The 27,107-nt window shown below is 49.3% G+C and overlaps 3 protein-coding genes across 6 annotated transcripts; all 3 read left to right on the top strand.

The window, feature by feature from the left end:
• Window positions 1-474: 474 nt before the first annotated feature.
• Window positions 475-6,862, top strand: LOC133167224 (uncharacterized). The gene is made up of 20 exons (XM_061297849.1): window positions 475-614; window positions 918-1,056; window positions 1,427-1,615; window positions 1,681-1,846; window positions 1,921-2,063; window positions 2,125-2,324; window positions 2,400-2,535; window positions 2,630-2,849; window positions 2,923-2,995; window positions 3,072-3,324; window positions 3,446-3,594; window positions 4,428-4,560; window positions 4,620-4,808; window positions 5,032-5,197; window positions 5,261-5,403; window positions 5,476-5,672; window positions 5,732-5,867; window positions 5,934-6,153; window positions 6,220-6,292; window positions 6,355-6,862. Exons 2-20 carry the CDS (start codon window positions 925-927, stop codon window positions 6,734-6,736), a joined length of 3,300 nt encoding a protein of 1,099 aa, XP_061153833.1. The 5' UTR covers window positions 475-614; window positions 918-924; the 3' UTR covers window positions 6,737-6,862.
• A 223-nt stretch (window positions 6,863-7,085) lies between these two features.
• Window positions 7,086-11,669, top strand: LOC133166535 (flavin-containing monooxygenase 5-like). Of its 3 annotated transcripts, none has more exons than XM_061296503.1 (11): window positions 7,086-7,360; window positions 7,614-7,955; window positions 8,487-8,625; window positions 8,716-8,904; window positions 9,135-9,300; window positions 9,619-9,761; window positions 9,823-10,019; window positions 10,147-10,294; window positions 10,364-10,571; window positions 10,747-10,819; window positions 10,960-11,669. In XM_061296503.1, exons 3-11 carry the CDS (start codon window positions 8,494-8,496, stop codon window positions 11,375-11,377), a joined length of 1,674 nt encoding a protein of 557 aa, XP_061152487.1. In that variant the 5' UTR covers window positions 7,086-7,360; window positions 7,614-7,955; window positions 8,487-8,493; the 3' UTR covers window positions 11,378-11,669. The 3 variants fall into 3 exon arrangements, with proteins under 3 accessions (XP_061152487.1, XP_061152488.1, XP_061152486.1); XM_061296504.1 differs by having other exon boundaries at window positions 7,167-7,750; window positions 7,856-7,955; XM_061296502.1 differs by having other exon boundaries at window positions 7,167-7,750.
• A 1,148-nt stretch (window positions 11,670-12,817) lies between these two features.
• Window positions 12,818-27,098, top strand: prrc2c (proline-rich coiled-coil 2C). 2 transcript variants are annotated; one of them, XM_061296498.1, is made up of 34 exons: window positions 12,818-13,191; window positions 14,314-14,485; window positions 14,582-14,756; window positions 14,837-14,946; window positions 15,030-15,161; window positions 15,242-15,531; window positions 15,605-15,687; window positions 15,811-15,947; window positions 16,062-16,149; window positions 16,324-16,495; window positions 16,570-17,209; window positions 17,357-17,529; window positions 17,627-17,888; window positions 17,989-18,199; window positions 18,269-20,722; window positions 20,843-21,000; window positions 21,090-21,244; window positions 21,374-21,791; window positions 21,889-21,974; window positions 22,066-22,260; window positions 22,333-22,593; window positions 22,672-22,764; window positions 22,832-22,933; window positions 23,033-23,201; window positions 23,269-23,481; window positions 23,561-23,673; window positions 23,875-24,029; window positions 24,105-24,336; window positions 24,412-24,522; window positions 24,635-24,877; window positions 24,959-25,059; window positions 25,178-25,304; window positions 25,527-25,811; window positions 25,923-27,098. In XM_061296498.1, the coding sequence occupies exons 2-34, from the start codon at window positions 14,368-14,370 to the stop codon at window positions 26,172-26,174; spliced, it is 8,514 nt and encodes a 2,837-aa protein (XP_061152482.1). In that variant the 5' UTR covers window positions 12,818-13,191; window positions 14,314-14,367; the 3' UTR covers window positions 26,175-27,098. The 2 variants fall into 2 exon arrangements, with proteins under 2 accessions (XP_061152482.1, XP_061152481.1); XM_061296497.1 differs by having other exon boundaries at window positions 23,552-23,673.
• Window positions 27,099-27,107: the final 9 nt, after the last annotated feature.

The raw sequence follows: 27,107 nt of genomic DNA, 5'->3' as shown, positions 1-27,107 counted from the left end.
TTTTATCTACATTTGTCCTTGATTACCTGATAAACTTCTATCCAGTGTGCCCAGTTGAACCCAGTGTGTTGCCAAAAAAAGCTGAGCAAAAGTCTCGATTGAATTATGCAACAGATCAAGCAAATGTTCATTTTTATACAGGCTTTCCTAAACTTAAACGTGTAGCCTACTTCGATAAAACGAATTATCCAGGTATCATTTGGACAGACATGACACCTTCTCTCGCTATTTTTTTGGTTACTTTTAATGAATTGATTTTTATTCAGGGAAAAAAACATGGTAACATTTTTATTTTCCTCATTTAAAAAAAAACCCATGCATTGGGTGTTACCTTTTATAAAAATATATATATACCCCCCCCCCCCCCATACTAAATAATGAAATTCTTTTCACAGAACTTGAAGCGTGTGCTCATTTTGTAACTGTGTAATCTACGTGATACCCAAAAGTCAATAACGATCAGGCTGACTCGATCGTGTTTGTGTGTTTGAAGGGGTGGAGATCTGCACATATAAAAATGCGAGCGCAAGGATTTGAGGACCCTTCTCGCCGAGCACATCAGACCACATCAGTCGAGCATTTGGCTTGAGCTGTTATTTGGACCTTCTGTATAGGTAGGAACTCCTACTTGAATTAACTTATCCTCCAATGACACCACCTTTGAATGTTTTACTTAGTATACAATTGTCAATGAGTATCAGATTTCTCGGTGACACTGCAGGACAGCAGCATCTGTCATCAATTTGTTGTGCTCTTTTCTTTGAGTCATGTCAACAAGAAAGCACTGCAATTTTAGTATTGCGCAATCTCTTATTTGTAAGGCGCCTGACTAAGATTAGAATAAATCATTAGTGCCGATGTTCACTTTTTTCTCCTGTGGTAATATATATATACATATATATTTTTTAAAACTATAGTTCCACCATGGTGCGCAAAGTGGCAGTGATTGGCGCAGGCCCGTCGGGCCTGGGGGCAATCAAGGCTTGCCTGGAGGAAGACTTGCAGCCGACCTGCTTTGAGAGCAGCGACGACCTTGGAGGTTTATGGAAATTCAAGGCAAGGACATTTAAAAAAAAGAAAATACTAATCGTTTTGGCTTCTGGGGAAGTTTTTGGGCTTTACTGCACCCGATTGAGAGCTTAGAAGGCATGGCTTTCTTTATGGCACGTATTCATTATGTACTACCCCGCCCTCTAGTGGCCAAGACGCATACAACCGAGCACTATGTCCATGTCGTCAGTGCAATGGCTGCACAAATTATATAATATAAATATATATATATATATATATATATATATATATATAATATAAACAAATACAATGTAAAGAAATAATGAACTAAACTAAAAATGTATTATATTAAAGCACTCTAGTCCATCAAACTGAAGGTTTGTCTCACACCAAAGTGGATTTGCTTCCTCTGCAGGAGGTTTCTGAGCCCAATCGTGCCAGCATCTACCGCTCCCTCACCATCAACATCTCCAAGGAGATGATGTGCTACAGCGACTTCCCCATCCCGGCCGACTATCCCAACTACATGCACCACTCCAAAATCCTCAACTACTTCCGCATGTACGCCGATCACTTCAAACTGCTGCAGCACATCCGCTTCCAGGTGAACATGGTTTTGTTTGCTTACTTGGAATCGGCAGCTTCCTCATATGCGTGTGGCTTCTTCAGACTTTGGTGAAGAGTGTCAAACCCAGGCCGGATTACGCCCGCACGGGCAAGTGGGAGGTGGTGACGGAGAAGCGGGATGGGAAAGAAGAGACTCATGTGTTCGACGCTGTCATCTGTTGCTCGGGGCACTACACTTACCCTAACCTGCCTCTGCAGGACTTCCCGGGTAATTCTTTCCAGATGTTTTAATTACTCATAATCCTTTCCTGGAAACATTCCGATTTATTGCTGCCCCCCCAGGCCTGGACACTTTCCAGGGCCGCTACTTCCATAGCTGGGACTACAAGGGTCCCGAAGACATGCACGGCAAGCGCTTGGTGGTCATAGGCATCGGCAACTCAGGCAGCGACATCGCCACGGAGAGCAGCAAATTCGCCGAGCAGGTTGGTGCGTATCTCCTGTGCCACCATCACGCTGACCCTCCCCCCTCCCCTTTTGGGTCAGGTGTACATGAGCACTCGGCGCGGAGCTTGGGTGATCCGCCAAGTGTCGGACGATGGCCTGCCGGTCGACATGAAGTACAACACGCGCTTCGTGCACATCCTGTTCCAACTCTTCCCCATCAACTTCTTCAACTGGTTCGGCGAGAAGAAGCTCAACGCCATGTACGACCACACCATGTACGCCCTCAAGCCCAAACACAGGTAACCGAATCAAACTGACCATTTCCAAACGCGGACCGTTATGTATTGAATACGTTCCCCGTGCGCTCTTCACAGGCTTTTCAGTCAGATCCCCGTGATCAACGATGACCTGCCCTTCAAGATCCTGTCAGGCTCGGTGATCATCAAACCCAACGTGAAGGAAATTCGCGGCTCCTCCGTGATCTTTGAGGATGGCAGCGTCGCAGAGAAGGTGGGAACGTTTCGGGTTTCAGCCCTTCTTGCATGTGATGTCATTACTTCATTGTGAAATAAGAGCAATCGCCAGAGAGTAAGATTGATTCCAGGTGGATACCATTGTGTTCGCTACGGGATACAACTACGACTTCCCGTACTTGCCCCCCAACACTCTGTACAAGTCGGGTCAGAGGGTGGGTCTCTACAAGCACGTGTTCCCTCCCAACATGGAGCATCACACCTTGGCCGTGGTGGGCTTCATCCACGCCCTCGGAGCCATCATGCCGCAAGCTGAGATGCAGGCGCGCTGGGCCATGCGGGTCTTGAAAGGTCATTACGCCAAATGGGATGAGGTTCTGTCGACGGTGTAGCCACGCAGATGTTTTCTTCTCATGTTCTCCAGGGCATAAGAAGCTGCCCTCAAGCCAGGCCATGGTGAAGGCTGTCGACAAGGACACCAAAAATATGGAGAATAGGTAAAAGCTAAAATCGATGCCCCCCCCCCTACACATACTTATAACACCCCGCCCCTCCCCCATCTATTTACCGCAGCTACATCATCTCCAGGCAGGCGCCACTGCAGGTGGACTTTGTGACTTACATGGATGACCTGGCAGGCGAAATAGGGGCCAGGCCCAGCCTACTCTGGCTCCTCTTCACCGACTACCCGCTGTTCAAGGAGGTCCTGTGGGGGCCCGTCACCGCCTACCAGTACCGCCTGACTGGGCCCAACAAGTGGGACGGCGCCCGGCGGGCCATCCTCTCCCAGTTTGAGCGATTGTACCAACCCTTGAAGACCAGGAAGGTCAGTCCCGCACTCGCCGCTCAGAAGCTAGGTTATCATCTTCACTGAGAGTCGGAAAAAAAATGTTGAATGACATGAAAGCTCGGACATAAGTATTTGGACACCTCCCTTTCACCGGCAGGTGCAAGAAGCGAACGCGGCGAGCTCGGGCGGCCTGTTCAAACTGAGCCTGGCGCTGGTGGCTGGAGGGGCGGCGGTCTACTACGTGCACGTTCGAGAGCCCGATCTCTTGCCCGGCCTCATGTCCAAACTTTTGCCCAAAAAAATGTGAAACCTTTTCAGTCCGCTATCCGAATGATAATAATCAAAACAGAAATAGCATCTATGCCGCGATGTTTTAACACTATCTGTTTAAAAATTAATAAAATAATTATTATTATTATATCATTAATATTTTCTGTAATTGTATACTATATTCTTTCTCTTGCTCCTTTTTACTCATCCCTTTGTTAGCTGGCATGATTACACACACTCAAAAAAGCAGACAGACCCTTTCCTATGTCGCAGTCCGTTCCATTTCCTGTTCTGTGGTAATCATGTCGCATTTTGTCGTTACGTGTTACGTTATGACACAATTTGAATTCTTATTCACTTCTGGAATGAAGCGTTCACCAGACTGACAACTCCAGCTGACAACTGTAAGAGGTAGGGCGTGGTTAAAGTAAAGAATAATGTAAAACACACACACACATCAGACTGTGTTAAGGAGCCTGATAACTCACTTATGCTGTTGTGAGTAGGAATAAAGTGACAAGAAAACATTTTTGAAGACTATACATCGTTCTGCCAAGGTATTGTACATATTGTTTAGTTTATTTCACGTGCACACAATACTTGTGTTGCATCAGCCACACTTACAGTTTACTTATGGGACGGATCATTTATGCACCTGAAGCTATTGCAAACAAGTCATTCGCATAATTACGAGTAAATATGAAGGCATGGAGAAATATTCAATTTAATTTTCTCTTATAGAAATGAGACAAATGTCGTTAAAATGTTAAACTGCTCGATTGTCGACCACATTTGGGCGTCTGAACGTATGACTGGAATGCGGCAACTCACGCTTGGAAGCAAACACATACGTGTTGTTTTATCTCCAGCATGGTTCAGAAAGTAGCCGTCATCGGTGCTGGGATTTCGGGTCTGACCAGCATCAAATCTTGTTTGGAAGAAGGTCTGGAGCCCACCTGCTTTGAGAGCGGTCCTGAAATTGGCGGGCTATGGAGATTCAAGGTTTGCTCTAGAATCAAAATGCTTTGGCTGGAAATCCACAAGAACTTGTTATGGGACAGGAGGAACCCGAACCCGGGCGGGCCAACATCTATGAGTCAGTGGTCATCAACAGCTCTAAGGAGAGGATGGCCTACAGTGATTTCCCACCTCCTGCAGAGCTCCCCAACAACATGCACCACTCGGAGGTGCTGCTTTACCTGCGACTCTACGCTCAGAACTTCCAGCTACTGCGGCACATCCGCTTTCAGGTGGGTGTGCGGAATCCAAAAATGCTAACCACCAAGTTAGAACACGTTTTTCGACTCAGGCGATCATATCATATGCTTGTGTCACGAACTACACAAAGGGAGTTCCGTGTTAAACGAGATTTGGTTTTTTTTTTTAGATGTGATTTTGTCAAAATAGCCCAACGATCAAGAATTTTGAAATCATCCCAAACTCATCCAAGCATGCCTTTACGTTTGTCTCAAGACCTCCGTAGTGAACGTTAGACAGACTGCGGACTTTGCCGATACCGGTCGGTGGACGGTAGAGACCGAGGGACGCGACGGCCGCCGGACGAGCGAGCTGTTTGACGCCGTGATGGTCTGCACGGGACATTTCACCACACCCCACCTGCCATTCAAAGACTTTCCAGGTACCCAGGCTATCAAAGGTTCTTATTAGTATATATTCTTGACTAGCCTTGTATATGGTCCAGGTCTAGAGAGCTTCAACGGAAAGTACTTCCACAGCTGGCAGTACCGAAACGCTGAGGGCATGCAGGGGAAAAAAGTGGTGGTCGTCGGGATCGGGAGTTCCGGAGGCGACATTGCGGTGGATATCAGCCGGGTTGCTGAAAAGGTGGCGCTCTTTTGAAAGTACCGAAATATTTAGAAAATAAAATTAAGGATGAGATGGCGTGGTGTCCCGCAGGTGTACCTGAGCTCAAGGAGCGGCGCATGGGTGGTGAGCCGGGTAGGACCCTGGGGCCTCCCGGTAGACATGATGTACGCCTCCCGCGTGGATATGATGCTGCAAAGACTTTTCCCTTCTCTCAGCAGCAGGAAAGCGGAGAAGATGTTCAACCGGGTTTTTAATCATGAGCTCTACGGACTGAAGCCACGACACGGGTACGTGTGTTGTTATTATTGATACAGAAAAAGGAATTCAAAGGTTCTCCTTTTCGAAGGATTTTCGAGCAAAACGCCGTGGTGAGTGACGACCTACCGGCTCGGATCATCTCCGGTCGCGTTCGTTTGAAGGGGAACGTCAAGGAGTTCCGTGGATCCACTTTGGTCTTTTCTGACGGCAGCGTTGTAGACCAGGTATGATCTAGTACCACTAAATGACTCTTCTTGAATATCCCTGGAAAGATGAATTCCTGTCTTTAGGTGGACGTGGTGGTGTTCGCCACGGGGTACAACTACAGTTTCCCCTTCCTACCTCCGACCCTGCAGGAGAAGTCGGGTTACCGCCTGTGCCTCTACAAGCATGTGTTCCCACCCAGTCTCTCCAGACCCACGCTGGCCGTGGTGGGCTTTATCCACGGCCTGGGGTCTATAACACCATTGGCAGAGATACAAGCTCGTTGGGCTACCAGAGTTTTCAAAGGTAAACCCGCAAAACCCTTACCTGGTCCGCAATAAGTTTGAAATGATTCTTCTCCATCTTCTGTAGGTTTAGCACGTTTACCGAGCAAAGAGAGAATGCTGGATGAAGTTGCGTCAGAAACAGAAACCATGCACAAAAGGTACTAGAAGATTCCCGACAAGATCAACGCCATTGGCATCTTTGTCCTTTGCCGTCTCTTAGGTACGCCTGCTCCGAGCGAACCCCCATCCAGGTGGACTACATGCCATACATGGACTCAGTGGCATCTCAGATCAGGGTTAAACCAAACGTAGCACTGCTGCTTCTGACCGATCCCAAATTGGCGTTCCAGGTGCTGTTTGGACCTTGCACGTCCTATCAGTACCGACTGAACGGGCCAGGTCGCTGGACCGGGGCTCGCCAGGCAATCCTCTCTCAGTGGGACCGGGTCGTCTGGCCATTCAACACAAAATTGCCACCGAAAGCACTTAAGATCCGATTGGTGCCGAGACCAAGGACGCCATCCAAGTTGAGCATGGTGCTTTTCTCGAGTGCAGCTCTGCTGTACTGCTTCATCTACAATACAAAACAGTCTCTGTCTTGAAACATTCAAAGTTAGCATACTGCTAAATGTTTACAGTCATACGCTGCTAGACAGTAACTACATTACCTCAAGCAAGCGCACTTTGTGTGAGGCAACATATTTAAAATAAAATGTATAAAATGAAAAGTGCCATCCTGACATTCTGTTTCTACAAGAATTTTCATCTTCATCTATACAGTTTTTTCTCTTAGATCAATATGGAATGTTTTTATTTGGAAAAGATACTGTTAATGCAAAAGTCTACACACCCCTGCCTTTGTGAAATAAAAACCAAAGGTTGTTTTCTGCCATTAATGTGATCTATAACCCATAAAACTCAATATTTGTTTTGAGAGAAAGTAAACAACAGTGAAGACGTGGTTGCAGAAGTGCGTACACCCTCTTGCATCTGAGCCTGTGTACCCAATTAACCAATCACGTTCCGATTGATGTTAAATGGGAGAGACCACACCTCTACCACATTGTCTCGAAATAGCCCCAGCTCTTCAAGTAGCCTTTTTCTGACATTACAGAGTTTCCACAGCATCAGAGGATCTTATTGTTCAAAGAAGAAGGGTACGCTAAATGTACTGTAGCATGCAACAGGCAGTCATCAAGTGGAAAACATGATAAAAAGGAGAACTGGTAAGGAAGGTTGTCATGAGTCATCAGCAACTTAAAGCTGTTTTAATATATACATCAATTAAAACAATATTGTTTGTATTATATTTTAACTGCAATATAAACGAGTCTTTTTTGTCATTTCTAATTTTATTTTATTGTAATCTGTCTGGGAGGGGAAAGTGATTTTTATTTATTTTTTAAAGAGCCCTCATTTATCTTATGTAAGTGTAACTAATGTAGTGTCCGGTCCGAGACTTGTTTGTTTTTCCAACAGATCACGCTGCCATGATGAGTTCAGGGGTCAAAGTCGGGCGCGGGAGAGTCCAGCACTCCGCCCATTTCCAAGCGCCGCTGTGAGCCAACGACAGCACAAAAGCACAAGTCTCTCCCTTCATCTTGAGTGCAAAGCTGGTAAGAAAGCGTCGACGGTTCTTCTTGTCGCGTCATTTTCACTCGCACTATTTGAAGCCACAAAAGAACCACAAGTTGACTCAAGTTTGCTACGTTCACTTGCAGTCTCTACCGTTGGAGATCCCAGCTGCCTTATTCGGGAGTTTTTTTTTTTAATTCTTTGAAGCGATTTGCCTCTGAAGCTTGCTACTGACGTTTGCAAAGGGTGAGTGTGCGTGTTTTGCGTGCAGCAGCAAATACACTTTGAGTGCTGTTTTGTAAAAGCACACATCGTTTTAAAGGGCGCATTTGTTGCTGGGCAGCGTGCGAAAAAAGTAGCAGAGGTGGCAAAATAACTCAGTGTATGCACCAGAAGAAGGGAAAAAAATAAAAGAAAAGAAAAAAACGCACTAATATTTATCGACCATATGTTGCTCAAAGCGCTTTACAAAGTCAAAACTAAATTAAGAGTGATTCAACCCTTTAGCGAAGTAAATAAAATAAAATCCTAAATATACAAACGTTTACAAAAAATATTCAACTGTGTATTCAACCAGTTTTGTGATTATGAATCAGTATGTCTAAATATGATTAATAAATGATTTTACAGTATTTTACCCGTAAAAACATGACACATCAGTTTCCTTCAAACCACGATGATTCAGAGTTCATATTAAAGTCACTTGCTTTAATTGTTTTGTCAACATCTCCTATGACTGAAAATACATAAAAGGAGGTTCTGGACACATTTGTGCAGCTTCATCATGCCTCGTCGTGTGGCTGTGATTGGAGGAGGAAGCTCTGGCCTGGCCTGCATCAAGTGTTGCCTGGACGAAGGTCTTGAGCCCGTCTGTTTCGAGAGCAGCGATGATATCGGGGGACTGTGGAGATTCAAGGTGGCTTGAATGCACTGGTTGGGAAGTCCTAAGGTGCAAAAAAAATAATCATGCATTTCTCATAAAGTTTTTTTGTGGTTGCTGTTGCAGGAGAACCCCGAGCCGGACCGGGCCAGCATCTACCACTCTGTCATCATCAATACTTCCAAGGAGATGATGTGCTTCAGCGACTTCCCCATCCCGGCCCACTTCCCCAACTACATGCACAACACGCTCATCATGGATTATTTCCGCATGTACGCCGACCATTTCAACCTTCGCAAGCACATACGCTTCAACGTAAGCACTAATTCCTCCGCCAATCATAAATGTGGTTTTGTTTCAACTTTTTTTTCCCCCTGTATCTTCTACTGATTGACTAGATTTATATTTACTTTCTCCCCACTGCTACTTCAATGTTATAACCTCCGTTGCAATAAACAACTGATATAAAAGAGGACAATAGCATCATTAAATAATCTATAATGTCACATAGCAATTGTTTAATCTTTTTTTTTTTATGCCCTCAGACCAAAGTCTTACGGGTGAAGCAAAGGCCAGATTTTTCCCGTTCTGGCCAATGGGACGTGGAGACGGAGAACCAGGAAGGCAAAAAAAGTAAACACATCTTTGATGCTGTGATGGTGTGCATTGGACACCATTGTCATCCCAACCTGCCTCTCCAGGATTTCCCAGGTACCAGGTTGAAAGCAGAAAAACTCTCCAAACTTCCTTTTTTTTTTTTTTTTGGTATCAATAATTAGAATTTCTGAAAAATGTCTGGTAATATTGAATTTGAAACGCACATTTTTGTCCTGAAATTTTTATTATTATTATTTGCAGTGTTATGCTAAAGCCTTTTTAGAAATTAGTGTCCTTATGCAACCCATAATCAAGCCCTCCGTCGAGTCCTACTTTCTTCTTGAACCTTCACCTCGTTTCAACTGCCGGTGTGTATAATGAACGATCAAAGTGTTACTTTCTCTATTAATGATTTACGGTGGATGCTGTTAGGCTTGGATACGTTCCCGGGAAGATACTTCCACAGTCGTGACTATAAGACCCCCGAGGAATGGCGGAACAAGAAGGTGGTAGTGGTTGGCATCGGGAACTCGGGAGGCGACATAGCTGTGGAGCTCAGCAGGGTCACCAAGCAGGTAGAGTGATCTTTCTAGATGATCACCGCCGCTCAATTGAAACCTTCTCGTTCCCTTCCAGCTTTACTTGAGCACCCGGAGGGGAGCTTGGGTTCTGAATAGAGTCGGGCACAACGGCGTGCCCCTGGATTTGGCCATCAACAGGGCGATTTTGCTGATCCGGAACCTGCTTCCCTTTGGACTGGCCTGCAGCCTAGGAGAGAAGCGACTCAACCAGAGGTTTAATCACAGCTTGTACAGCTTAAAGCCCAAGCACAGGTACAACAATCTGATTGAATTCAGTACCTGATATTTAATTTAATTTTGTTTATATATTTATATGAAATTTAAACAAACTCAAGAATCCCAAATGTAGTTTTAATGCGATTGGTTGTCAACGTCTCAGGCTGTTCAGCCAGCATCCCACCGTGAACGACGAGCTCCCCAACCGCATCCTGTCGGGGACGGTGCAAGTGAAGCCCAACATTTGCCGATTTGAAGGCTCCACGGTGGAGTTTGACGACGGTAGCGTGGTGGAGGACGTTGACCTGGTGGTAAGTCAACGAAAGTCTTCCATGTTGTCATTGTGGCACAAATGCACCTTGTTCGGTCTTTGTGTTCAGGTTTTTGCCACCGGCTACAAGTTTTCTTTCCCCTTCCTGGCCCCGCACGTGACCACCGTGTCGGACAACAAGGCGGCTTTATACAAGTACGTGTTCCCCCCGGAGCTGGAGCGCCATACCTTGGCCGTCATTGGACTGGTGCAGCCACTGGGGGCCATCATGCCCATCTCTGAGATGCAGGCCAGGTGGGCCACCAGGGTCTTCAAAGGTAAGACGTAACAGCGTACAAATTCTTTGTGTGTTTTTCAAGCAACCTTCTGCTCTACAAATAAAACCCAGTTGAGTCTGCTATGTTTATTCTATGAGTTTTCCTGGCAGCCACAAAAGTTCTATATACCCAAACTGTCAGTCAACTTTACCTGTCGTTTTTGTGACGTCACCAGGTTGCATCAAGCTCCCTCTAGTGGCTGACATGCTGGATGACATCAAATGTAAGCAGGAAACCATGGCTGACAGGTAACTCATTTTGTTATGGGGAAAAAAAAAAAAAAAAAGTATATGTGGATATCTAAGAAATGTGCTGCCATGGAATAAATTAATGTTGTGAATCAAAACACCACAATTTAAACACGGAGGCGTTTGTCTCGTATTTTCAGGTACGTGTGCAGTCAAAGACACACCATCCAAGTGGACTATACGAGCTACATGGATGAAATAGCCGCACTGGTGGGCGTGTGGCCCAATATCCCTCGACTGATGCTGACCGACCCGAAGCTTGGCCTCAGCTTGCTCTTCGGCCCCGTCAGCCCGTTACAGTACCGTCTACGAGGGCCTGGCAAATGGGCCGGAGCCCGTCAGGCTATACTGACACAGTGGGATCGGGTAGCCAAGCCCATGCAGACCAGACCGAGCGACCAACCCAAATCCCAAAGCTCTCTGAAGTGGCCTCTCGTTGTGTTGTCGGCCATGGGCCTGGCCGTGTATGTGAATAGACGCAACCTGGCTGCTTTACTACAAGACCCTGCTGGGTTTATGGACTGGGTCAAGGTGCACCTGCCCACACTGGGCCACTGAAATGAATATGCATGATGACACACATTTAAATCATAAAATTAATGCACCAGGTAAAATAGTAGATCATTGTTCGATAAGACCTGTTTTATTGTAGTAAAATCATATCTACTGTGTTCTTTATGAGATTATGCACGTGCATATGTTGATGTTATGACCACTAATTTATATAATTGCACCACAGGAGGGAACCAATGTGCACCAGGAGTCACCAAATATAATTGTGAAAAGGCAGCTAATTATAATAATCTGAATTCCAGGTTACTATGGTAATAAAGTCATAAAATAAATCTTATCGCTCTTAATTTTGCACTTTTTCAGAGTTTGATGTTAAAAATGCAGTGTGATGGTGGCGAAATAGTGCCACCTATAAAGTCTCCCAAGAACTCAACGCCTGGCGCAGGGATTGAGTAAAAAGAAAAAAAAAAAAGCGCCACGATGCTGAGTGACCCATCCAACACGACAAAATATAGAGATTTTACAAAGGCATTTTAAAACGTGTATACTCGTCACAGACATCAATCATACACATTCACATGAATTTCTATTTAATTAAAAAATATTTTAATGAACTTTATACGACGGGTGGATTGTGAATGCCGGTAGTACCCGGAAGAACATCCGCGCCGCGTGATTTGGTCACATTCAGGTTGCCAGGTTTTAGCATGTGCGAAAGAAGCCATCCCGAAATTTGACACATTCTCGTTTTAATGACCGATTATCAACATCCACTTGACAAGCACCGCCTCCACGCAGAGGAGCATCTTCAGTGACAGGCTCCTGTCACTGACAGACTGGGGTAGTCCTTCCTCCAGGCAGCTTTTTGATTCGACTTTGAGACAACACTGGTCTGTCATACATCTTGGAATTATGATTATTTTCCTTCTGCAGAGGAAAAAAAATCTAGCATACATGTTTAACATATTTCGTATCTAAATATTTATTTAAAATATGTTTCATATCTTTTTTTTTTTTTTGTCATGCCTTATTTGCAGTGTTGTTTTTATTGTGGCTATGGATTTTAATTTTGCTTTGTTTCCTTGTTCCCTTTTTGTGTAAATAAAGTTGGCTATCTATCCAGCCATTGTCAGCTCATGATCCAAACAAAGCACACCGCACCATGGGTCAAAGATCTAGCAAAAAGAACACTTTGTGAGCTAAAGAATACCACATTGTATCCATCTTTAAAAGTGATAATATATCCCATAAAAATGTTGGTTGAGCTGGAGAACTCAAAAGTATATGAAGGCTCATAGTTTTTCATGAAAGCATCACAAAAATTACAACAAATGCCGCCTAAAGTGATCAATTCTGAAATAGTCCTAATAATAGATATGCTTTCTAAACATGTTGAATTTTACAATGCAAACTAATAATTAATGGACAGTTGGTCAACTGTTCCGAGGAGAGAGAGAGGGATAGGATGAGTTAAATCTGGCAACCTCCAGCATCCATCTTTGATTGTGCGACGGGCCGCGGCGAGAGCGGGGCCTCATTGCTCACTCACCTTAGCACAACGCTCCTGATCCCCGAGAAACGGGCGTGGACAGACCCGAAGAGCTAACCGGACGACGCCGTACCGGCTACCCCGCTCGAAACCCAAAGCAACGAAGACAGTTCGACCGGCGAACCGAGGACGTGGATTCGGACGCCGTCGCAACCGACGAACCGAGCGAGCTAACTTGCAGGAGCCGGGCTAGCCAGCTTTTGTAATCCGCCGGCGAGACAGCCTAAACTCGCCCCGCCGCTGCGAGCCTTACAAGCCAGGATTTTTTTTTTTAAGTCCAAAAGACCAAAAAAAGCACCGGCACTGGCAGGTAAGACCGCTGCTGACGTTTGGTAAATTCCATTCCCCCCCCCCCCCCCCCCCGTAAGTGTTAGCTTGCTGCTAGCACGCTTTCGGCCACTGGTGAGGGGCTCAAAGGATGTGATGGCGACAGAAACGAAACCACGTTCAAGCAACCTTCCAAGCTTCGGCGGCCTGATCCCAAACCAGTCCACCTTCCCTCATAGAATACTTATCCATTAAATGACTTTTACATGAACTTTCATATCGTAGATTTTACATGCTTCAACTGTGCCCACCCCCAGTTGTGATTTGAGCCGGGAGGGCCTCCGACGTGCCGCCGGTATGAGGCACCTAGCCGCAATCTGTGGGGACCGCTAGGCTAGCTCTTGGATTGTTCGTGCAGTTTTAATCATGCACTTTTTTTTATTATTATTTAATCGTCGCCGCCATTTTATGGAGTCAGTCCAATGTAACGGGTTGCCTGTTCGAGTCGTCTGGCAAGCAGACGAATGACTTCTGAAAGAAAGAAAGAAAGAAAGAGAAAGAAAGAAAGAAAGAAAGAACGCGTGGGAGGGTCCCAATCGATGTCACTTTGACGATCAAGCTTCGTAGTACTCTTAATGGATATTGGCTGATTGGTCACGCCAAATAGAGCCTCAGTTTAATTTAAAAAAAAAAAATCTAAGATCAAAGTCTGAAGCAATCGAGACAACCAGGGCCACACGGAAACTAAATGTCCACGCCTCAGAGTTGATTGCACACAAGTCATTGTGATCCCCTTTGGGTAGCGGTTAAACTAAAAACTTATCAAGGGCGTGACCCACTTAAGTGAGTGTCTAATTATTGAAAAAGCCTTCGTTTATTATGAGATGTAAGAGATGCCAATGACACACACTCCACTAATAATAAATTACTGATTGTATGTGTGTGACATTGACTGTTGTCAGCTCAATTGTCTTCCAAGCAGATTCAGGAGTGGGGGACTACAGGATAATTGATCAGGATCAACTTTAATCAATTGGCAATTTACTTGAATGTATTGTGTGTACATGATTTATGACCCCAGTTAGACTTTCTTCTCTCACTATGCCTATTTTCTCACTTTATTGCCCTATATGTAACAAAAAGTCACTTTGCCTCCTTTTCTTAGGAGCTGGTTCCGGTGGCTAGGCCAAAGGACCAGACTCAATGAGTTTCAAGCGAAATGTCCGAGAAGTCAGGGCAGAGCACCAAGGCAAAGGATGGCGGCAAAACCAAGTATGCGACCCTTAGCCTCTTCAACACCTACAAAGGCAAGTCTTTGGAAACCCAGAAGACTGCTGGTAAGACCTCGCCTGCCCCTCCTTAAAAGTGTTGCGTTTGCAGGTTTTGACATTGAGACTGTCGAGTACTATAACGGCCTCCTCTTTTTGCATTAGTTGCTGCTAGACATGGGCTGCAAAGTCTGGGTAAAGTTGCTGCCAGCCGGCGCATGCCCCCTCCGGCGAACCTGCCCAGTTTGAAAGCGGAGAACAAGGGCAACGACCCAAACGTTAACATCGTCCCCAAAGACGGCAGCGGCTGGGCATCGCGGGGCGAGGGGGGAGAAGAGAGGTACGGTCTTCAGTTTTGTGTTGAGAGGCTCCTGTGAAAGTTTGGCTTTGGACCATCTCCCTTGAATTTGTTCACCCCAGGCAACAAGAGACACCCCCACCCCAACCCAAGCCAGTCGTGGTCCCGCCTCAAGAACCTCCCACAGGGGCAAGCCGCTCCTGGGCGAATAGCAAGCAGACCCAACTAGACGGTAAGAACTCGGGCTAGGATTTAATTTCGCACAAAGTCCCCTATGAATCTCCTACGTAAATATTTTTTTAATGCTACTGACAGGAGCTCCACGCGTGAGCAGCCACTTCCACCAAGAGTTCCCCAGCTTGCAAGCGGCCAGCGATGGCGAGAAAGACGGCCAGCAGGAGGAGGACGAGGAACCGTACGGACCGGGCCCCAGCCTCAGGCCTCAAAGTATGGCCGTGGTTGACTATTATGATGTCGTTCATTGTTTGGAGCCAGGGGCCGCTTAATAAACCCATCTCCTTGGTTAGATGTCGGCAGTTGGCGTGAAGGTGGGGGGAGGAATTTAAACGCCGCGTCCAGCCCTTCCGAGATGGACAACAGGCCCCCCGAGGACGGAAGCGCCGAGCCCGATACCTCCCCGACCCACGAGGACGCCGACGAGGCCGGCCGAAACGTAACCGCTGACGGCCAGAAGGAGAAGCGGGACGGCAGGGACAAGCTGCAGGCCTCTCAGCCGAAACTTAACGGGGGCCAGCAGCCACCTGCAGGGGTGCCCCCCCACTTTGACCCCACGTTCAGGAGCATGATGCCACCTTATGTACGTCTGCTACCGCAATGTGAAACCTTTGCGCTCGTTCTGTCTCACCTTTGGCATATTTTTCCCGTTTCAGATGTTTCACGCGTACCCCCAAGTGACCCAAGGCCCGAGGCAGGTCAATGTCCTCCGATACACCATGCCACAAGATGGCGTCAGGTGGGTCCCTTGTTGTTTTTTCCCTCTGTGCCAGGCGGTGCTTGGCATCAAAGTACGATCATCATTTTGAGGGTCCTATTCATCACGGACGACGCGGTAACTCGATGAATCATTTTGCTTCAGGGCTCCTCGCTCGGCACGACCACAACAGCCTCCCCCTCAGGCTTGGCTCCAAGATCCGGACCGACCTTCGATTGTAAGCGCAACGGAGCTCAAAGAGCTGGACAACTTGGACATCGATACCGATGAAGGCTGGGCAGGTCAGTAAAACTAATGTTTGAATAAGTCCTTGTGCTTGTTCTTTTTTTTTTTTCTTTTTAACATCTGATCTATTTGTCATTCTTTTTTAACATTTGATCTATTTGTCATTCCAGGAGCTCAGATGGAAGTAGACTACACGGAGAAGCTGAACTTCAGTGATGATGAAGAGAACCAAGCTGCTAAAGAAAAAGGAGAAAACTGGCAAGTGTTTTACTTGGTTGTTCACAATCACTTGGTCACAATTAAAAAAAATTGTGCTTATTGTATTACTTTAAGACTACGTAATTTGAAGACCTTGATTTTGATCACATTTGTGGAATCTGTAAAGAATGTCCACCCTTTATTTCATTTATCTTTTTTTTTTTTTCTTTTCAGGGAGTGGATAGGCAAAGTGGAACGTATGAGATCGCGTCCCCCTGACGTTCAGGAGGGTTCAGATGAGCACGGAGACGGTAAAACCTCACGGGCGGACAGTGTCGATCCCAGAGCCCCGTCGCCCGGCACCGCGGGCCACTACAACAAAGCACCTGCTCTGCAAGACTACCAGGTAGTCACGCGTTGTGCACGTTACACGGTGGATAAGGCACATAATCAATCCCTGCTATCGTATTTATTCCCTAGGGCGGCTCTCGCGTCATTAGCGGCGTCGCCCAGCGCGGCAGCAAACCGCCGTCCGGAGTCGCTGCCGCCGACGAGGACCCGGAGGCTTGGCGGCAGAAACGCAAGAAGTCATCTGAAGTTTCCGAAGCCGTTGAGCGGGCGAGGCGCAGGAGAGAGGAAGAGGAACGCCGAATGGAAGAGCAGCGCCTCGCTGCGTGCGCCGAAAAACTGAAGCGGCTCAACGAGAAACATCGCCAGTCCACCGAGGGTCAAGCTAGTCTGCCTCAGGCAGCTTGCGGTGAGGGTTCAGCGCCGCGAGAAGAAGCCCAGCCAACTCCCGAGCTCGCATCGAGCCCCGCACCCGCAGTCTTAGTTTTACAACCACAGGCCTCTGTAGTACAAACTCATCCACCCGAGAGGGCGGACCAAGATTGGGCGGGGAACAAACTAGAGCAAATCGAATCAAACGCCGAGGAAGAGGACAAAGAGGAGGCACCTCTATCCCATCGTCCCGCTTCCCCCGTGCCTGTGGTCTCGGCCCCCGAGCAGCCGACCGAAGCAGAGAGCGCCTCGGCAGAGGTCGAGCCGCTCGGCGACGAGAACCAAGCTGAACGGACAACAGTGCCTATCCGAGACTATTTCAACATGGAGGACAACAGAGGTGAGTGTGAAAGCGTTTCACCCAGTTCAGAACATGAATGTCCACAAAGTAGTGAAATTGGGTGCATGCCTTTGATTTGATGCCACCGGTTTTTTTTTTGTGTGTGTGTTTTTTATAAATAAATAATTTGTGTGCTTCTGTTTACAGTGGATGAAGCGCACCCGTCCCTGCCTCACATGGACACCCCCAGCAGTGAGGACGTGGCCATCGCCACCCCGCTGCTGGAGGGAGAGGCGGCCGCTGCTATGCGTCCTTCCCTCACCTCCGGCTACTCCAAGCAGTTTCAAAAATCCCTGCCGCCTCGTTTCCTCAGACAGCAGGTGAAACCAAATCCCTATTTCGCTTTTCCTCTTCAGCTCAAATGTCTTAATGGAAGCGCACGTTCAATACTGTACGTTTACTTTATTGGTCTCCTAGGAGCAAATGAAGCAGCAGCAATGGCAACAACAGCAGCAGCAGCAACATAGTGGGGGCTCTGTGTCCCCGTCGGGTAGTGGTGGCGTTCCAGCCGCCCAACAGCCGCAGCAACACCGCTCAATGTATCAACCCATCGGGCCTCATCACCAGCACTTGGCCTCAATGGGCTTTGACCCCCGCTGGATCATGATGCAGTCCTACATGGACCCTCGCATGATGTCCAGCCGCGCTCCCATGGACATGCCCGCCAACATTCACACTGGTAAATAAAAAAAGACAGCCGGACATGCATTTAAAAAAAAAAAAAAACACCAGATCAAAGTATTTTTATATATCTGCTAAATGAATCTCTCCATCCTCAGGGAGGATCCCCCAGAAGCAGATAGCACGCCGTGAGCCAGGGGACAACTCCAGCTCCAGTTCAGACTCCTTCGACCATTTGACCCGACCCATCCGTGACCATGGCATGCCACCTGACTCGAGGATGGTGTGGGGGTCCGAGCCGTACCCACCGTCGGAACCACTGTCGTCTGTAACTCCTCCGAAAGGGCGTGATGACAGCAAGGAGCCAAGGTAGCCAAACAAAAGACTGAATCAGCGCATTTTTTGGGTCCGACGTCTAACTGTGTTTCTCGGATTTAGGATTGACTCCAGTTTAGATTTGGAAAGGGGTTTACCGCCAATGTATCCCTCGGAGCACAGTGGCTTGGACTCGCGCAAAAGTAACTTCTTTCGGGACTCGCCCGAACCCATACCAGCCTTTTCACAGAGCCCAGATAACGTGCCTGGACCTACAGACCGGGTTCCCGTCGCCTCAAGCTTCGACCCCGATGAGTCTGGTTTGCCGAGCGGGGAAGAAGTCGAAGCGCTAGGGAAAGCTATGCTGCAGAGAAGTGTCTCCCAGGGCTCCTCGCAGTCACTAAAGCTGGACGAGCCCAGGTTTGATGGGCTCCCGCTGGGGAGCAAAGCACTTGAGCTTCAGGACACCGTTGACCGGGCGGACGATAAGTCTCCGAACGAACTCTTCACACCGGCAGCGTTGACCAACAACAGAGCCACGCCGCCTTCCGACGGGCTCCACAAACCCGAGAAGCTGCCTCTACCCGTACCCAGCAAACAGAAGGTTGAGCTACGCTGGGGCGGAAGGCCCGGCCGCAGAGAAGGGCCGGGGGGAGAGAGACCTCTCCGCAGGTCTGGGCCAATTAAGAAGCCCGTTCTAAGAGATATGAAAGAAGAGCGAGAACAAAGGGAAGAAAGAGAGAAACGCCACGAGAGAGGCGAAAGAGGGGATAGGACCAAGAAGGACCAGTCCTCCAAAGCTCCCTCTCTGGCTGCTGCCGTCTCTGTCGCCACGGTGGCGGCAGCCGCTACGGCTTCACCAGCGACTGAAGGACCCAGTGCGCCAGGCGAGGGCAAGAGAGAAGCTGCTGAGGTTGGGGAAACGCAGATTTGCCTCCCCAAAGCCAGAGAGTCCCTAACATCTTCCGGGGTCCCGACGTCTTCCTCCCAGGAGGATAAAGTTGAGAAGCCGCTTAGCAACGAAAAGCACGCGGAACCTAAACTGCCCTCCCGAAAGGAGTCAAATATCGCTCTCCGTAACTACCGGCGAGAAGAGAGGGAACGAGACCGTGAGCGGGACAAAGATATGGACAAGGACAGAGACAGGGAGTGGCCGCTCGATGCCAATTTCAAAGGTCGGGGTCGAGGGGAGTATTACTCCAGAGGCCGCAGCTTTCGCGGGACGTACAGCGGCAGAGGGCGAGGCGGCCGCGGTCGGAGCCGAGAGTACCCTCACAGAGAACCTCGACCCCGCTCAGATTTACCCTCCGGAGCGGCGGCCTTCCGCAACAGGGAGGAAAGCGAGACGCGCAGCGAGAGCTCCGACTTTGAGGTCATACCGAAGCGCAGACGGCGACGCGGCTCGGACACGGATTCCGAAAGTGAGGGCGGGAGGGAGTCCGCTAGCGATACCGGGCCATCCGATCGCGAGCCCAGCGCCAAGCCCAGCCGACCGCTTCGACGCGATTTCCCCGGCGAGGTGCGTTCTGGCCTCCACAAGCCAGGCTTTGGACCACCTCACCTGGGGGACAAAATGGGATCTCGGTTTGATGATGAAGGCAGGCCCAAACCAGGGTTTCTTCCCAAAGGAGAGCCTTCTCGGCGAGGAAGAGGAGGCTTGTACAGTCGGCGTGGTGTAGCCAGGGAACGTGGCGGCCTGCGCTCGGCCCCTCTGAGAAGACCGATGGGCAGAGACTCCTCATCTCAGTGGCCTTCCAAGCCTATGGAGACATTCAGACCCGAGGACATGGAGTCCACATCAAGATACGATCATCCGCTGTCGGATCGACGGCCACCGAGATCTGACGGCAAAAAATTCATGGACGGGGGCCCTCAGAGTAGCAGAGAGAGACCTCGCCGATCCAGACCGGCAAGACCTCCCAGGCAAGATAAGCCGCCCCGCTTCCGGCGGCTAAAGGAACGAGAGGCAGCGGTGCTGGCGAGCGGAGATCCAGGTTCGGGTCGACCCGTGTCTCTCCCCCCTGTGCCTGCTCTCGCTGGCGCTGCCATATCTGCACCCGCATCGGTCTCACCCACCTTATCAAGAGCACCAGGGACTCCCTTGACCGTACCTGCAGAAGTGGCTGCGCCCGCACACAATCTCCCCGCTCCCCACGACGGTCCCTTTTTCGAGACCAGCGGCGCCACCGTCGCCGCAGTCGGAACCAAGTCCCCGGATTTGTCCAATCAGAACTCCTCCGATCAAGCCAACGAGGAATGGGAGACGGCCTCCGAGAGCAGCGACTTCAATGAGAGGAGAGAGCGAGAGGAGAGGCGAGGAGCACAGGAGGCCGCCGGTAACGCGGCCGCCGCCCCGGCGCCTGCGCCCCTTCAGCGCTCGCTGACGCCCAGCAAAAGCCCCCCTGAGGGAGTGGTCTCGCCCAAGCGAGATGGAGCCGCTGCTGGCAAGAGGAGCTTCTCCAGCCAGAGGCCTATTGAGAGACAGAATCGAAGAGGTAACAGTGGAGCCAAGTCAGGTCGCAGCTACGGTGGGCCCAAAGGGGACCGAAGGGGAGGAGCCAAAGGAGGCCGCAAAGGGTGAGTTTGCAATACTTATCGGGCATAAATTGATTTTGTCATTTATTTATGATTTCGACACACTTAGAATTGTGAGCTCATATGGTGGCCCAGCTGAAATGTCTTTTTTTCCCACTTCAGCCCCGGCCTTCAGCCAAACTCTGACGGGACGGCAACAGCCTCCGGATCGTCGAGGTCCGCCAAAGATCAGGCTGCACGACGCAAAGAAGAGGCCAAGCTGGCTGTCAAGAAGCCCAAAGAAAATGCTCTTTCTCAGTTTGACCTTAACAATTATGCCAGTTAGTTAACTTTTTTTTTTTGTAACCAATTAAATTCTTTCTGCCCATCTTAAAAAAAAAAAAACTAATACAAATGTCCGTTGTTCTAGGCGTGGTCATCATCGACGACCACCCGGAGGTCACCATCACAGATGACCCGCAGTGCAGCGCTCACGACGACGGTTTTACCGAGGTGGTCTCGCGCAAGCAACAGAAACGTCTCCAAGATGAGGAGAAGCGGAAGAAGGAAGAACAAACTACTCAGGTATGACAACCTGACACATTATCATAAGGTTGTGCCTTTTGGTGGGCCATATTTTTTTTTTCTATTTAGCCAGCATGGAAATTTTTTTTTTCTTTGTTTCATGGTATAAATTTCAATGTCTGATTTCAGAATTGGGGTAAAAAAGGCTCCGGTGAAAAGAGCAGAGGTGGTGGAGGAAAGTTACCTCCAAGATTTGCTAAAAAACAATCGTCGCAGCAGCAACAACCGCAGCAGCAGCAGCAACAGCAGCCGCCACAACAGGCTCCTCCCGCACAATCTCAACCTGCAGCACCAGCATCCAGCCCTCAAGTCCAACAACAGCCCGCCATCTCTGCCCCTCAGCATCCTCACCTGGCGCCTTCTCAACCAGCCACACCCCCTCAGACCCTGGAAGCGACGGTGCCCTCTGTGCCGGCCGCCACCGTGGAATTCACCTCAAAGAGCCTCCCCGCCACCACAAGCGCCGCACAAACGCACGGCAACCTGGGAACCGAACTGTGGGAGAAGAAAGTGTCTGGCCCGCCCGTCCTCCCTGATGTTAAGAAGCGTACGTTCTTGAGATGCCTGCTGCTTTTTTTTTTTTCTTTCTTTAATAAACATCTCGACTGTTTGGTGAAAGTAATCCCTTTTTGATTTGTCGGCAGTGGGTCCCATCAGTCCTCCTCAGCCTCCTTCTGTGAGTGCCTGGAACAAACCTCTCACCTCCTTTACCGGCACAGTTTCCACCGAGGTTTGTTCATTTTTTTTTTTTTTTTGTCATGCACGCAAACATGGCAACCCCTTAAAATACTGAAAATGACATACCTATTATTTTCTGTCAGGGTGGCAAATCCGGCACCGAGGGTGGCGTAGAGTTGCCCATCGACACTATTCAGTTCGGTGCGCCGTCGTCGGCGGGCAGCACGGACAGCGACGGCGTTCCCGCTCTGCTCGAGACCGTCACGGACAACAAGCTTCCCGCTCCGAAAGAACAGAGACAAAAACAACCTCGCGCTGGACCCATCAAAACACAGAAGGTGTGTTTTGATAGTCTAATATTCTGGCAAATAAAAAAAATCTCAACTGCTGTCATTGATCTTTTCCCTCAGCTGCCTGACATGGAGCCCGTAGAACCCAAGGAATACAAGCCGGGTCCGATTGGCAAAGAGCGCTCCCTGAAAAACCGCAAGGCAAAAGACGCCCGCGGAGGTGAGGGCGAGGGCATGGAGGCGGGAGTGCCGGCGGGCATTGTCGTCAGCAGAGCCGCCGCGTCCAGCCCCCCCACCAGCGACGCCGCTGTCGGCGAGCTGGGCGGGGACATCGAGGGCATGATCACGGTGCCGTCGGCCGAGTACACCAGCAACTCAAAGGTAAAACAATCTTTTACTTTGTGAGTTACTGAGATTTAGCCAAATTAAAAAAATATATATATATATCTTTTCTTTCAGGAGTCTGTCACAGACTACACCACCCCTTCATCCTCGCTCGCTGACAGCGTTTCATCCGGAAACAACAAAATGGAAGAGAGTCTGGTTGCCAACGTGAGTGCCCAAGTCAACATTTAAGCCAGGACGGCCAAATGTTCAACGTTTTCTGGCTTCTTCTCAGGTGGCACTTCCACACTCGTTGCCTCTTCCCCGACGAGAGACCTTGCAGCAGAGCTCCCCTCTCAGCACAGTCTCCCCAGCTACCGTTGACCTAACACTAAAGGTATACAATGCATAAGTCATAAGCACAGGTTTGATGGCAGACGTCATTTGATTGTCAAATTCATCATAAAGTATCTGTATCTTTACCCATTTGTCTCAGATGGAGTCCGCTCGCAAAGCCTGGGAGAACTCGCCCAGTCTGGAGAAGAACTCCCCAGTCACCTCGTCTTCCTCACCCATCACCTCCTGCGCCTCCTCGTACTCGTTCTCCTCGGCGTCCATGCAGCAGATCCCCGTGGCGTCCGTCACCCCCAGCACGTCACTTTCCGGTAACCGACACCGAAATTTGGTCGGTGTCAAGGTGGCAGTATATTAATGATGAAATGTTCCATCCAGGTTCAGGCACCTACACGACGTCGTCCCTAGGCACCAAGACCACCACTGCCTCGGACCCCCCGAACATCTGCAAGGTGAAGCCTCAGCAACTGCAGGGCGGCAGCCTGACCTCCAGCGGCGGCAGCAGCTTTTCCCAACTGAGCTGCGTGCCCCCACTGCTGCCCCAGCAGCAACAACAGACCCCGCAGGTGTACGTGTCTCAGTCTGCAGCAGGTGAGACCGACTCGCTTTGGAAACGAGATTTTTTTTATTTTATTTTTTAAACCGGCACTGATGAATGTAGGTTCTGCAGCTCAGATCCCAGCCTTCTACATGGACACTAGCCATCTTTTCAGCAGCCCACACCCTCGCTTGGCTCCTCCCTCTTTGGCGCAGCAGCAAGGCTTTCAGCCCGGTCTCTCTCAGGTAGGCAAAGTTCTCTATCGTAGTCCACATAAAGTACAATAACAACATGGTGGGTACATTTTAATGGGCGTTCTTTGTCAGTAAGCAAGGGCGACTTGATAAGAACTCATTTTTGCTCAGCTTGGCCACCATGCGCCAAAAACAAGATGAAATCGTCTTTGCAATCGTACCCTTTAGTAATCGAGCGGGCTTTCTGTTCAGCCAACAGCCGTGCAGCAGATACCAATCCCCATCTACGCTCCACTACAAGGGCAGCCCCAGCACCAACACACTCACCAGGCCCAACTGGGACTCGGCGCCGGTCCTTCGGTCTCCCAGCCCCAGGACCTATTCAGCTCCTCGCTGCAGCCGTACAGGTTCTGCTCATGTGACTTTGTGAGCCACCTCTAGCGGGAGGTGTGAACTCACCCCACGTTGTCGTGTCGCTTCAGGTCTCAGCAGGCGTTCATGCAGAGCGGCCTGTCGCAGCCCTCCATGATGCTGTCGGGGCCCTCGCTGCATAGCTACCCGGGCGTGCAGGCGTCCGAGCTGGGCAAGCCGCAGTCCAGCCTGGCCTACCAGCAGCCCTCCTCCACCCAGCACATCCCCATCCTCTTTGAGCCGCAGCTCAACCAGCCGTCTGGCATGGGGGGCTCCCAGCTCATTGACACCCACATGCTGCAGGTATTCACACGGCGACTGGATTCCGGAAAAAAAAAAATGACAAGCATGTAACCGTGGTGTTTTTTGTGGCTTTAGGCTCGTCAAGGGATGAGTCAGCATTCCAACATGTACTCTGGGCAGGTGCAGCAACATGGACAGAGTAGCTACTACAGCAACACCCAGTCTCCCAGTTCTGCCATGCAGCAGGTAAACGATTGCCTCAAGTCACACTCTCATTGGCAGTTTTAGGACTTGGGCCCCATCTCATTTCACACACAAAAATTGTAAGTGATCCAAATAAAGCACCTTCTCCTTCCAGGTGACAGTTCCCCTGCCAGGTTCCCAGCTCTCCCTGGCCAATTTCGGCTCAGGCGGCGGTCAGCCCCTCTTGGCCATGCCGCCCACCCCTCCGCAGGCGCAGCCCCCCAACATCGGCAGGCAGCCGCCAATCTCCCAGCCGTACCGAGGCCTCATGGGGCCTGGCCACGGTCACAGCCACAGCCACAGTCACAGCCACAGTCATAGTCACGGCCACAGCATGATGCAGGCTCCCACCAGCAAGGTACCATTTTGTGGTGTTGTCATTATTTTCAAAGATGTCGTGTGTGTATGCAGCTTTGATTTAAACCTTAATGTGTTGTAGATGGACATGGACCTCAAGCTGTTTGGCGCTGGGATGGATGTGAAGCCCGTCACGCCTCCAGTCAGCGCCCGGAGCACCACGCCAACATCCAGCCCTTACAGGTAAAGCATCCCTCAGTCGTACTAAATCCCTATTTTGGAGGAAACCTTTTGCTGGTATGGCCCAAAACGAACGGTGATCTTGGAATCGGTGTTGTAAGACCGCTACGTCTCCATCCAGGACCAGCTCCACCTCCCCCAGCAGCCAGTCGGCCAAGTTGAACAGCATGTTGTACCAGAAGCAGTTTCAGCCCAACTCTGCCAGCATGAGAATGACTCAGCACTTCCCCGGCCAGTTCAACCCTCAGGTGGGACTCTGCTTGCAATCTTGGAAGACTTGAGCAGCTTTCAAAATGCTGATGCACATTTAGGCCAGTAGAGGGCGGTGTGTATCAAGACATTTGAGGATGTTTGGTGAACATTGACAAAAATTGATTACTGTGGACCACCAAATTAGCTTCTTGTGCTACAATTGTTCCAATTTATCCCCATTGTTTTCTAAAATGGACTTTTCACTTGTGTACTCACAGCTTCTGTCTCAAGCCAACATGGTGTCCCCCCTTGTGCGGGCACCTCACACCAACTCGTTTGGAGGCGGTGGCATGCAGCGCTCGGCCATGGGCCCACCCATGACCCCCAACATAGGTATGGGCATGGGCATGGGCATGGGTGGTAGCGGTGGTGGCCTGATGCCCCACCCCAGGCCTCAGCACCCACAACAGCACAGCCAGCACCCTCCCCCCCGGGGGCCTGGCGGTCCCCCCATGCCACCCAGGGGCATGCATGCTGCCCTGAAGGCTGAACAGGACCTCAAGGTCAGCATTTTAGGTTCTTTTTTTAATATTTATTATCCATATATCTATACTTTTCACTTTTTTGTGAGTAGCCTGTATTGGGACCGATAAGATGCTTGGGTCTGCCCTCAGGCCAAGCAGCGCGCCGAGGTCCTGCAGTCCACCCACAAGTTCTTCTCGGAGCAGCAGCAGCTCAGCAAGGCGCTCAAGCCGCCGGCCCAGCTGCTGGACGCCGGCCCGCCCCAGATGGCACAGCTGCCACCCCCCAACTCTAACCCCAACCTCGACGGCGAGAATCCACCTCAAGTCTCCTCGGCGTCGTCCAAGCCCGTCCGCACCGGACCCATCAAACCGCAGGCCATCAAGCCGGAGGAGGGCAAGTAAAAACGGGAGAATCCAAACAGCCAGCCGGCCGGCCGCCTTTTATCAGCTGCGTGTGCACACGCATGTTTGGGAAAACGTAGAAGAGTTGACACCGACGTGTGCTGCTCACTTTTTGTTTTTTTTATTGCTCTTTTTCTTTTGACTTCAGCTCCTTTTTTAAGAGAGGATCACTCTGACCTGTTTAGCTAATGACAGAACCTTTGTTTTGTTTTTGTAGTGGAAACAATCTTGTCGAGGGAGACACGGTCGAACGAATCGTGACATTCGAGCATCATTTCACACCACCAAACATCCCAAATTGTCTCCACAGCCATGTGAAAGCTGATCTCACCATGCACGTGTGTGTTGTGTGTGCGTGTGACAGGATGCTCCTGTATATTTAACCAAAGGTTAAAACGGCACAGGGAGAATTTTGTAGTGCTCACACACTCTCACACACACACACATTCTTTACGAGAACACAGAAGGAGCTGCAATGTGAACTATGTTGGCAGATTTCTTTTTTTTTTTTTTTTTTTTTTTTTATATTCTAAATATATATCTATATATGCTGATGAGAAGCATCAGTCCTGTTTTCTCCATGTCTGCCTTCTGTCCCAAACAAGCAAACAAACAAGCAAAGAAGCCGAGCACGCTCCGGTCTCTCGTCTCGTCTTCGCCTCCTCCATCGGAGGCTCTCTCACACAAAATGGCTGACCCCCTCCCCTGTTTTCTAGGCAGGAAAAGCAAGAGCTTTGGAAGATGGGTGAGTGGATGATGGATGGATGAATGAATGAATAAGAGAGGGAGTTTCATGTTTTTGTTTCTCTTTTCATTTGTTGTACTTGTACAGGGGTTACATCGCTGTATTAAAATATGTACGGTCTTATTTACATTCTCTTGGTTTGGTTACAGAAACTAATAAAAATAAAATACTGTTTAAAAGAGGAGTCC

This window comes from Syngnathus typhle, linkage group LG14, assembly GCF_033458585.1.
Source record: "Syngnathus typhle isolate RoL2023-S1 ecotype Sweden linkage group LG14, RoL_Styp_1.0, whole genome shotgun sequence".
Taxonomy (NCBI): Eukaryota; Metazoa; Chordata; class Actinopteri; order Syngnathiformes; family Syngnathidae; genus Syngnathus; species Syngnathus typhle.
This window is presented reverse-complemented; position numbering and strand designations above follow the sequence as displayed.

Coding starts and splice junctions, on each gene's coding strand:
- LOC133166535 (XM_061296503.1), top strand. CDS start 8,494: ATGCCTCGTCGTGTGGCTGTGATTGGAGGAGGAAGCTCTGGCCTGGCC. Junction 8,626..8,715: donor GGGGACTGTGGAGATTCAAG/GTGGCTTGAATG, acceptor TTGCTGTTGCAG/GAGAACCCCGAGCCGGACCG. Junction 9,301..9,618: donor GCCTCTCCAGGATTTCCCAG/GTACCAGGTTGA, acceptor GGATGCTGTTAG/GCTTGGATACGTTCCCGGGA.
- LOC133167224 (XM_061297849.1), top strand. CDS start 925: ATGGTGCGCAAAGTGGCAGTGATTGGCGCAGGCCCGTCGGGCCTGGGG. Junction 1,847..1,920: donor GCCTCTGCAGGACTTCCCGG/GTAATTCTTTCC, acceptor CTGCCCCCCCAG/GCCTGGACACTTTCCAGGGC. Junction 5,868..5,933: donor ACGGCAGCGTTGTAGACCAG/GTATGATCTAGT, acceptor TCCTGTCTTTAG/GTGGACGTGGTGGTGTTCGC.
- prrc2c (XM_061296497.1), top strand. CDS start 14,368: ATGTCCGAGAAGTCAGGGCAGAGCACCAAGGCAAAGGATGGCGGCAAA. Junction 15,948..16,061: donor TACCGATGAAGGCTGGGCAG/GTCAGTAAAACT, acceptor TTGTCATTCCAG/GAGCTCAGATGGAAGTAGAC. Junction 21,792..21,888: donor CCTCCCTGATGTTAAGAAGC/GTACGTTCTTGA, acceptor ATTTGTCGGCAG/TGGGTCCCATCAGTCCTCCT.